This window comes from Schistocerca gregaria, chromosome 8, assembly GCF_023897955.1.
Source record: "Schistocerca gregaria isolate iqSchGreg1 chromosome 8, iqSchGreg1.2, whole genome shotgun sequence".
Lineage (NCBI taxonomy): Eukaryota > Metazoa > Arthropoda > Insecta > Orthoptera > Acrididae > Schistocerca > Schistocerca gregaria.
The window spans coordinates 83,560,632-83,573,141 of NC_064927.1; the positions used below are offsets into that span (position 1 = coordinate 83,560,632).

Sequence of the window (12,510 nt, forward strand, 5' to 3'; positions counted from 1 at the left end):
ATCACTGCCACCTCATTCTTATAGAAACTGAGTATCACGCGGATGTCTTTGTACTTTATTCCAATTTTCCTCAGCACTCTGAACATCTCTTGCCAGATAACTTTATCAAATGCCTTTTCCATGTCTATAAAGGCAATATAAGTTGGTTTATTTTTCTGTAATTGCTTTTCGATAATGAGTCTTAGTGCCAGAATCGCCTCTCTTGTTCCCAATCCCCTTCTGAAACCAAACTGATCTTCACTCAGCATATCCTCCACCTTCTCTTCAATTCTCTTCAGAACTATTTTTATGAGAATTTTTGATGCATGTGATATTAGGCTAAGAGTTCGGTGCTGTTCACATTTTGTAGCTGCTGCCTTCTTTGATATAGGAACAATGATACATTTCTGGAAGTCTGTCGGTATCTCTCCTGTGTTATAGATGGACCTAATAAGTATAAGCAGCATCATTTTCATGCCGTCACCAGCATTCTTTATTAGTTCTGCAGGGATGTCATCAATACCCGTTGCTTTGTTGTCCTGTAGTTCTTTTAGAGCTCTGTCAAATTCTTCTTGCAGAATGTCATCTCCCTTGTCATCTTCGTCTACTTCCTCTTCTCTTCCTATTACTTCCTCCGAAAGAGGTATTCCAGCATACAACTCCTCTATGTATTCTTTCCATCTCTTCAGCATGTCTTCACCAAACAGCATTTTCCCCTCTTTATTTTCTATTGTGCCTGAGAGTACTGTTTTACGTTTGTAAAAAAAAATTGATTTACTGTTCTGTGTTTCACATTGGTAAACATAAAAATCTTTGAATTCTCCAATAACATAGCAGCCATTTTTATTACAATTTGGGCAATTTTGCAGTATAAAATGCCCAGCAAATTGTTTTTCACAGGTACATTCTTTTTGTAATTTATATTGCATGTAACATTTACGATTCCTAGTTTTAACTGCTTATTTACAATTCATGGAATGTTCAAAGCTGCATTTATGTTCTGTAGATCTCCAGCAAATCTTGCTGATTTTTTAAGTTGCACTTTTCACACAAAATCTTGTTTTATATACTTTCGTGATCTGCCCTTTTTGCACATATACAAACTTTTCTATTTTACATCTGCATTCGTAGTTGTAGTTATATGGCTTATTACAGTTATCACAGAAGTATGATGATCCTAAGAAAGCTGACATAGTGTTAATTACATCAAAATATTTGTGATCTTTATACAGATGTATCTTTATTTCTTTCTCAGGACAACTGTAGGTAATTGAATTGAAATTGTCTGAACAACATTTATTTGGTTATCCAACAACTGTTCAACATTTTTAATGTCATCTAGAGCAAACCCCTCTTCATTGTATTCACCCAACTGATTACATAATATGTCAGTTAGCTCTTTTTGTAAGTAGTATTTATCTCCTACTCTGTTTTCTTTTAATCTCATTTGTAGTTAGTTCTCTGCCCAAAATGTTATTTGTATTGGTATGTTAATGCCACAATTACTGCTCTAGGACAACACAAATTATCATTGTTATTCATTCTTATGATACATCTTTTAGTCTTTTGAACTTCAGTTAGATTTGTTATTTTTTTTAGCTCGACCACGTTGGCCTCTAGGAAATGCTGTCATCTGAATGTTAAATGAGGTGTTTTCCATTTGAGTCATCTCATCAGATGTTAAGATATCTCTCATTTTATTGCACAAAACTTGAACAGATTCTAGAATATTATTTGATGCTTTATATCATGTGCAAATTAGATAAAACATTTTTGGATTGTTGGTTGTTATATTATACTTTTATCCTTTCCTGAAATTAGTTCTCTTTTTTGCTACTTCAAACACAGGACTGAGTGCTTAGGTTATATAAACTGATTTATCGCCGAAAGTACTAAGTTTGAAAATACTGACATCATTAAAAACGATTTGGTAGTCAACAGACCAGGCTTAAATTTTTCATTAAATCTTAATCTAATTTCTTTAATCTCAAATAAATGCTTATCTGATGGCTCAGTCTCTTTTTCTTGCTCAAATACTTTGCTACTTAATGGATAAATCTGATCTAGTCTCACAATTTTTCTTGTCCTAGTGGTTGAGCTTTTCCAATAAAATTACTTTATAGAAAATACTTTAAATTAGAAATACTTTATATTAGGTTCATGTTTTGGTCTTGATCTAGTTTTCTGGAACAAGTCTGTATGAAATTGAAACTCCTGTAACCCAACACCATTAACTAACTCTGATTTCTTTAATTTACTGTATCCTTTAATAATAAGATCCTTAGCTCTAGCCTTTCTAATTATCAAGAGCTTTTGCAGGAGGCGGTAAATTATTTGAAACAATTTAATTATATCATCTCTAGTAAATATGCTGAATACTCGTAAATTATTCGTTCTGCAATAACCATGAAGTAGAGCGACTATAAACTCTCTAAGTGAGGGTTCCGTTCTATGGTCTATTATTATGAAAATTTTTTCATTAGGATTTTAAAAAAGCGGCGGTGATAAATTATGCAAAAAAATAAAATTAATTAAATCATCTTTTCTAAATCTTCTGTAAAGTTGTAAATTTTTTATTCTGCAATAATCATGAAATTGAGCAACTGTAAACTCTCTCAGAGATGTTCCCATTTCAGCTCTGCAAAAAATTAGTGTTTTGAATTTCAGTTATTTTGATGTGTCTATTCGACCATAAATGTTTATTGAGTCAACTTTAACTATTTCTTTTCCACATGTATACACTATTTTCTTTCTCACTTATCTTATATTTGATAAATCTTGTATCTAGTTGAAAGCTTGTCCATATAAGTATGTATAACATAAGTAAAAACAACTAAAACCTTTAATTTCCTAACAGCCAATACATTTCTTTACAATGTGCTTCACTTTGTCATTCTCTGTTTAACTCCTGTGGATTGTGAAAAGAAAGAAAATCTTTAATGTCCTTAAATTTTTATAAAGTATTTTTATGATTGGGTATAAGCTGTTTAAAATGTACTTTTTATTATTATTATATGTATTTCTTCTAACCATTTATAACATTATTTACACATATGTGAATGATTATCCTTCACATATTTACATGGATGAAAGTTATCAATTGACTTCTCCACTTCACATTTTTTACACTTCTTCAACACTTCCATTTATTGAGACCAGTTTTTATCAGATTAATTAAAATTATTACTTAATGAATGAATCCACTTTCTTGTTGCTGTAGAATAGATAATTGTATAGAGAAGGTACTTACAATCTTAATTTTCTGTGTATCACTAATATTTTTACTGTTTATATTTTATCTCATTTACGAGCTTGCAGTACAATACGCACTTCATGCAAAAGAAACTGTGATCTTTAATGACACACTCTTAAAGAAATTGGAGACATTTGGTGCCTGAAAATTTAATAGGTTGCTATATAATTACAGGGTCGAAGAGTGTTAACCCTGACAAATTAAACAAATGAAACGATATTTTATTAAGTAAGGAATTTCAGGTTTGGTGCACTCCAGGGCCTAAATTTTTAGACATTGCACTTTTTAAAAGAAATACTTGTATGCTGCATTTTAAGAAGAAAGAAACTGTGTTATCTCGAATTTCTCAAACTAAATAATATTCCATACACAGAGTGTTATAGAGTTTTAATTTATCTACTATATTTTTATTCTCTATAAATGGATATTCTAGAAAGTACCTCTTCAGCACTGCCTGTGAACCTGATGGAGATGCAGCCATCGCCTTCGTCGCCACAGTAACTCAACTTCCTGCCCCCTGCTGCGACCCACCACAGCTGTTGGCATCATCGCCCTCTCTGACTGTCATTGGACATGCTCATGAAAAGTGTGGGTGCCCTTTCTGGGGTTGTCCGACCGATGATTCCCTCTGAGCATAGGATGGATGTTTGGGCGCAGCTGGGGTTTTGGTGATGGTGCCATTTGCCAATCCTGGCACCTCACGCCCCCCAGTTTACTGCCTTCTCCCCCGCCCCATGTTGTCCTAGTATGGCTCCCTACATGACAGTGGTGACACGTTTGAGGGGATGGAGACGAATGTGCAATTCCAAAGCATCGAGTACGCACTGAGCAGTGCAGTGCCGAGGAATAGCATCAGAAAGACGCTGACTCACGCGCCAGTGGAAAGAGTGGGCAGAGCCACATCACCAGGTAGACAAAGTTCATCAAAGCCCAGTTCGGAAGCAGACTTACAGAGCGTCAGTACTGTGTATTAGCAAGGCGAAACTTGGCATGCATATTGTGGGTGTGTTAATGTATACTGCCAATGTAATTGGATGTAGGTGGCACAGGAAGCACAGTAAGTTACGTACAGATTATTCCCTTAATAGAAATAAAGGTTTACATTAATTACAAAATGTTTTGTACAGTTGGTTTTGGATTTCTGACACTAGCAGTCACAAATTCTCTGCTTCCTTGTTTGTGTCAGTGCTGAAAAGTAATGCATGAATGCTGAATACTTATACATGAAGTGCATTTAATCACCATGATGTTAATCTCTGTTGCGTACTCTTTAAGATGGAATATTTCATCTTTTTATCATTTTTAAGAAAATATAGTTTCATATTGCCATTGATATATCGTATTAAATATATTAATCACTGTTGTTCTTTTCAGTATTTTAATCTTATCAGTTCCTTAGATCACTAATTATATAGTAATGCTGATATGATGGAATTAAATTTCGCTTCACACACATGAGTGTGAACTTCATCTTCTGCAATGACAGAAACTGAAGCAATGAATTAATATTTGTACTACAGCTGCCTCCTGAACCTAGGTTTCCTGCTTACTAGGCACATGTGCTACCCGTTACATCACGAAAAATAATAGCAGACACACCTATTCTATCGCCCTCTTTTACACAACCTTAATTTACGCCTTCTTCCTGTTTTCCCCCTTCTTAAATCGTCAGTATTGCCGAGGCTCTCCAGCAATGCACTTCTCCATTATGGTCAAAGCTAGAGTGCTCCTTCAGTACTGGAGAGTCTTCGCAATAATTAAGCTTTAACAAACAGCAAATAGGCTTAGAGCGTGAACTGAAGTTTCTGTTAGGGAGAGCTCTGGACTAGGGTGGTCAATGCAGCTGTGTTAGCTATACCGCTATAATGACATTAAAGCTGCCATGTCCGCCTATTAATCAGGAGACCCATAGTCATATCCTGGCTGTGGCATAAATTTTTATTGGTTTCTTCAGCTCCTACCATTATATAGTAATATGTTATACGATTACGTAACTAATTTTAAATGCTGGTACACAGGCATTTCATTACAAAATGCTCCAAAAAGCTACTTTTGCATGTTAGGGCTCGCGCTACAGGTTCATCCCTTTGGTCCATACAGTTTATAAACGGTGCTGTTCTGTTTAGTCCTTATCGATACCATTGCTAGCAGATAGTTCATACTTCAGTATTTATATGTCACTGCCTGGAAGGTATACCGAAATAAATGGCTCTACCGCGATGTGAAGTGATGCAGACTCTCACTCACCAATGGACGGCCTGGCAATGACGATCGGCAGCCGATCGGAGTACCTCGCCACCAGCTCCTCTGTCATGTTTTTCGTCAAGGCGTACGTGTTTGGTAGGTTCCCCAACAACCTGTAACAACATATAGTTACCTTCAGAAATGTGCACATTTCTCCACACTTATTTATCTTGTGACGTACGCTTATGACGAAGATCATTATGACAACCTGCTTGATAGCCTGCCGGTTTATATTTAGAACACAGTAGATCAGTGGCTCTGCGTGACTGTAGTTCACAAGCCCTTTATGAGTTTTCAGGGCTCTGTAGCTAGGGATGTGAATGCACAGGTATTGCAGTTCCTGTAAATCACAGGCAGGTGTTTAGTGGGCAAGACCCAGGGTCTGATCCACATACTTACTTAACACCAGCAAATTACGCCTCAAAAGACTCATTAAGAGTACATTGATTATATATTCACCCCATGTTACTGGTTGTGAACAGCATTCCTTCACTTACGACAGTTCACAATTGTTATCTTAAATTCTGTTGCAATATTCTCCAACGGCATTAGTAAAGAAATAATGTACACAGAAACTAAACAAACGTAAACACACGACTGTTAGCTGCCAGTCACCATCATACGACATCATAGAAAAATAAGCATCTGTGAAGGCAACTGTTGGCTGCTTATTCGTTATGAATTTCATTCAGTTTGAGCAGTTACAATGTTCTAATCCGTCAGCAAAGGATAAGATATATTTACTAATCTTAATAAGAAATGGGATAGAAAAACAAAATATCGCAATGAGATAGGCAGTCTCAGTGACCAAGCCAATAGAAGTAACTTAGCAATTTTCGGACACATGTCATTCGTGTGATCGATATTTAGCGTGTTAATATCCACAAACACTGTTAACAATCATTTTTTAAAAATTTGTTCAAAAATACATAAGATGACCTATGCATTTGTTGTTTCTGTGTCTCTAAATTAATTAAGCCGTCATTTCTTTGTTCATTTTAAAAATTCGCTTGAAGTCCATATGTATCAGCTGTGTTACACAGAAGGCTAACTCTGAAAATGCGAAGAACACAATGGCGAAATGTTACACTGATAATACTCGCCCTCACACGCTGACTACACACTGGTAATTCTGAGAATATTTTGGCTGACATCAATACTGTTCGTCAACATTTCTAGTACTGACAATACGACAGTACTGGGCTTCTGGAGATCGTCATATTGAGATATTGACAATGATAAAGAACGTGTGAGCGTCCTGTAACGTCTATGTGACATTTCTACCATTGCAGAGGGTAAACACGAGCTGTATGTTGTTACCACGACAAAATGCTTAACGTCACACACCTCGCTAAAAACATTTATGCATTGTTCGACCAATAAGAAAGTAGTACGGAAGACCCATGTATAGTGACTGTGGGGCAGTGTGATACCCTTGAAGTATGCCGCCAGTTGGTGGTGCTATCTCTTGGTGGAATATTGTGCTGTGTCCTGCTTATGTTCCATGATGCTCAGTTGAATGTCTGGTGAAATGATTCGTTGAGTTGGTTTGAGGCTAACAGGAAAAATCGATTTTGTGAAGAACCGAAGCAAGGTAAGGTCAGATTCATTGTATCATTTAGTGGAATTTATTTGGAATAACTATTATAGTTAATAGTTTGTTTAACTGCATCTTTAACTTAAATCACCACTATGTTTCAAGATTTTAAAATGTGTTATACATACTGTATCCATCGTTTCCTAGTCTGAGAGCGCCTGGGGCAAGATGGTCCCGCTTTTTTCAAGGGAACCACTTTGCCTTTAACATATTCATACATATGACACGAGTTTTCTCTTACAGATAATTCGCAAACAGCTATAAATATACCTCACAATAGCTTGATAATGATGCTGGAGTCCAGAAAAAGTACGGCAGCCTATTCAAGCTGTAAGAAGTGGCGAAACAGGCTGCAAGAACGCAAATATTCACATTAGTGAAGAGACGACTCAACAACTTAAATCAAGAAGCAACCGAAGACAAGCAAGTCTTTGGTTTGTTTTCACCCCTGCATATGAGAAAAAAACTGAAAGACTATATTATGAAAATGGAAACAATGTTCTTTTGTTTTATGGTGAGAGATGTCAACAGCATTGCTTTTGAACCAGCTGAGAAAATCAAAATTGAACATCCTTTGCACAAAGAATCACGTTTTGCTGGAGGAGATTGGTTCTCCGGAATCAAGAGTCGTCAGTCAGAACTGACAGTGCATTCGTAATCTCATGCCTTTAAGCCTAATCTAGATAAATTTTTGTCCATGTAAAAGCCCTCGTGGATCAAAAACTATTTCCGACCCATTGGATTTCTATCGTCGATGAAACTGGAGTAACTACTGCTCAAGCAAAATCGAATAAAGTGCTTTCCATGCAAGGAAAGAAACTAGGAAGGATTATCACATCTGCAGAAGATGGAGTTCTGTTTACGGCTGCCATTTGTATTCCCACATTTCATTCCCCGATTACTATTTTCCCTCACAACTGAATGAAAGCCGAGTAGACTGATGGTGTTCCAGGAGTAACATTTTCCTGTAATTCTTTAATTTTCTTTATGGTTTGACAATTTCGTGAGCCATCCTAAGACATCAGACAAGCATCCTGCTCTTCTCAGATTTGATGCTTACATAACACACATCAATAACCAGGACGTCAGTACCCTCGAAAGAGAAAACGAAATGCTGACAGTTACAGTTCAGCATCATTGCAACTACTAGATGTGTTTCCACTTGGTACATGTTATGTGTCTGCTGAAGAGAAGTTTCTTCAGATCTATAATGGACTCGGAGTGATCCATTTCCAAATGAACAGACTCTTTGGAGAAGCATATATGAGGTCAGAAACACCTATAACTTGTATTAATGGGTTTAAAAGATGTGGCATATGTCCCTTTAACTTTTCGAAGAAGCAGATTTTGCTGCCTCTTTGCCTACTGAAAGATCTCTTATTCTCAAAGGTAGGCATTTATTTTCCAATTCAGAAACCCTGAAAATAAAACCAGACCGTCAGTAATGCAGCACATATTCCAGCTCAAATGTCGCCACAACCTAGTTCACTTTTGTAGTTACTCCTGAGTATATCAGCCCACCACCCAAATCTGTTCAGGTTCGTTTGCAGAAGAGGAAAAGGGGCTTAGTTGCCATCTTGTCAAGCCGTCCATATAAGAGCATCCAATTGAAGAGAAAAATTTGAAAGCAGAAGTACAAAAGGCAAACGGATGGAGAAGAATGTGCATAGCGTGACAAATAGAGCATGGAGTAAACTTAACGCTTCAGATAAGCAAAGCGAGACCAACACCAAGAGGAGGAAAGCTTCTGTTCGGAAGGTTACAAGTAGTGAGGATGAAATTTAAGATGGTGCTGAATTCTAGTTCTGTAAGGATAAAGGATTGACAAGTGCTGAAGGGTGGATGTCTTGTTCTTCATGCCATGAATGGTCTCGTAAAGAGTGTGCTGATGTTGATGAAGACTGAGACGATTTCACCTCTGATTTTTATAAAAACAAATGTAGGAAGTAAACTCATGTAACGACTACAGTATTTTCATATGGAACTGTTGTTCGAAAATATTAAATTTAATTTCAAAAAGGTTTTTCTCAAATTTGTGTCTCATTATGTTTACTAACTTTTTATAGGCATGTATGGGTTGTATATGTATTTAATTTAATACTACATTGAATTATAGTTTCCTCTAAGTGTAGAAGCAATTATTTAATATTATATGGATTTTTCTACCTGGGTCGTGGAGCAATATGGACAGTGTGCAGACATTGAGATTACTACTATTAACATAAATGTGTTAAATATTATAAATTTGGTAAACAGTTATTTCAATATGTATACATCAATAGCTCCAATGGAGAAGTTAGAGACAATAAGTCTGAATGATGTGTCAGTAGTAGTGCTTCATTCCTTAAGGTGACGATATTGCCCCAGCCCCCGTACTAATTAAACTAACCGAGCATCGATGGAATTATTCGAAAATGCATAATAGGCGAAACACAGTGTGAGCACCTCGCTCTCTCTCTCAACAGGTTTCTTCCGTGGGCTGGATTGAAACCAATCCTGGGCCAGAACCAACCTAGCGGCTGTCCGGTGTCCAACTGTGGCACAGGCATGCATCCCATGGCGTATCAGATTTGTTCCATCAGTTTCAGGTTAGGCAGATCTGGTAGTCAGGGTGTCAAGGTAGGTTCACTCTCATGTTCGTTAAATCATTATAACACGATTCTGACCGCTCGACACAGTTACCATGCTAGAATATGCCATTGCTGTTGGGATACACATCAAGCATCAAGGATTGAAGGTGGTCCTTAATAATATTCACTTAATCCACAGCTCTGACGCTGTATGTGATTCTACTGCAGGTCCCACACTACCCCAGGTGAATGCCCCCCACCCATACCTTAGCACTGCCCCTCAACTGGTTCACACTCATTGTTGCTTATTCTGAGCTGGCGTCTATCTTGTCACGTTCTCCTCGCAATCGCTGACAGCTGGTTTCACATGTTAGACATGGCGGCTTGGATTTTCGTGCATGGATTAAAGAGTGGTAATTAAAAAAATTTACTGCAAAATTGTTTTCATTCACTGTAATGGGTGCAGCACATAGATGGAAAGATGCAACAACACAATGTGCATTTCAGTTCATTAAATTATCGTACCTCTTTCTTGTTGTTAGAAACATATCCGCACAACATGCAGATTTGTATGGAGTCTCGTCGTTTCTATCTTAAAGCATGCATATGTCTGACTTCAAGCTCCTTGGAAATGTGGAAAGGCGAAATACGAAGGATTATATCGATAAGGTTAGGACTTGCTGGCTAATCACATTTTAGGCCTATCACAACTTTTTGGCTCAAGGTAGTGGAGAGTTATAAAGAGTCATTACGAATAGTTTGTCATTGTTTCTGCACCACCAAATATGTTACCATTATTGTAGTTTTCATATTCATTGTCATTCTCGAATGCTTTATACTTTTTTTGGACGCCAAATTTAAGTACAATATGTATTACATACTGCTTCTACTAATAGAGCTCCTATCTTGCTTATCAGTTACGAGAGAGTACAGATTCTTGTGCTTACATGATATACAACTTGAAGCATCTGGGCAAAGAGAGTAGTAAGGGATGTTGGTGAAGGGTGAGCGCCGTCTAATGCTGAGCACAAGATGTGTCAACAGAAGAGCAGGCGCACCAATACTGGTTTATGTCGAGGAATAATATACCTGCCGTCCAGAATCTTGGCTGTGAGTGACTTTCTTAACACAGCTGCATCCTGCCCGTGATATTTTGTCCGAATGTGAACAACCTAGACACAGATAATTTCCAAAATATTGATACGAACTAACATATTCAATTCATGTGTGTGTACTAGAAAAAACTGTTTATATAAAAACGTCAGTTCCTACTCATAATGTATCATGCAGTGGAGCTATAGGAGACATTAAAATTAGTTTCTAAAAGATGAACGTTGTGGCTCCAGTTTAATCTGGGAGAGTATTTACTTCTCACATAAAAGGTAATTGGCATTGACTACGATCGAAACGCTTTTTCGGAAATTAATGTCAAAATAATACACATGCTTAAAACCGCTGTTCTGTTTACTCTTACCATGCAAAAGTATTGTTTAAGGCAGCTATAATGCTGAGGAAAACTTTGGCCAAGATACATTTTTAGTACAGTTGTTGACATCTAGAACAAAATTTTCACTCTGCAGCGGAGTTTGGTCAGATATGAAACTTCCTGGCAGATTAAAATTTTGTGAGGGACCTCGACTCGAATTTGGCGCCTTTGCCTGCAGAGGCAAAGGTCCAAGTTCGACTATCGGTATAGCATTCGGTTTTACTCTGCCAGGAAGTCTCATACTAGCGCAAACTCCGTTGAAAAGTGAAAAGTTTGTTCTGGGAACGTCCCGCAGGTTGTGGCTAAGTGATATCTTCACAATATCCTTTCTACTAGGAGTGCTAGTCTGACGAGGTCTGTAGGAGAGTATCTGTGAAGTCTGGAGGATTGATTCGAGGTACTGGGAGAAGTACATCTGTGAGGACGGTTTATGATTCGTGCATGGGTAGCTAGATTTGTAGAGTACTTGCCTGCGGAGGAAAAGGTCCCGAGTTCGAGTCTCTGGCACATTGTTTTTCTCTGCCACAAAGTTTCAGTTGATGATAATAATAATAATAATAAGAGTAGTACTGTACACTATATATTTTTTTAAAATCTTAATAACAGAATTATTATCGTTATTGTATACAGAGCTTTATTTCAGTATTCACATGAGGTAAATTTGGAACAACAGACTGTTTTCAATAACTCTTCCTTCTTAGAAAGCATTACAACATTGTTTCTTTTCATACTCTCTTGTTAACTTACCGATTTCACTTTAGACCCAAGTAGTCACATAAATATTGGCAAAATCATCAATATGAAACAACGGTTTCCAATACAGGCCATTATACTTTTAAGCATTTACTTTTATTTCCTAACTTTTATTCACACTAGTGCAATTTAGACTGTAGATTTCCTTGTTGTCACTGATACTGACATACTTGCAGCACCTTCAGGATTTCGATGCACCTAACCGTTATCAGAGAATCATCTGTTCTTGAGAAATATTTCCTAATGCAATGTGTTCTGCTACCGTTGACTTTCTAGTTTTCTCCAAGAATATGAAGCCACTTAAAATTTGACATCTCTAGTATTCCATTTTGAAGCACTATAGGAAAAGCTACTTCAGATGAACATTTTTATTGCTGGATTCATACCTGGAAACGCCTGAGGTACTCTTGATGATATTCGAAGATGACAGGCGGCTGTGGCCTGTCGGTGAGTGTAAATGTCATTCTATATTCTCATTTTCAGAAGGAAAAGACTGTACACTAGTTTTTACAGTCCGTGGACCGTCGACACTGTCATCAGAACACTAGCTTCAGATGAATTAATTTCATGATATTCAAATATCGAATGTGTTCCATCGTCTGGTGAGGAATGTGGTAACTTAACATCA

General features: G+C 37.1%; 1 protein-coding gene across 1 annotated transcript in view; it reads right to left on the reverse strand.

The window, feature by feature from the left end:
• Window positions 1-12,510, reverse strand: part of LOC126285031 (fatty acyl-CoA reductase 1-like) — a 133,294-nt gene that overhangs the window by 48,552 nt on the left and 72,232 nt on the right. Inside the window, exon 5 of the mRNA XM_049984355.1 lies at window positions 5,480-5,589. Coding sequence (XP_049840312.1) covers window positions 5,480-5,589 — 110 coding nt within the window. The remainder of the gene's footprint in view (window positions 1-5,479; window positions 5,590-12,510) is intronic.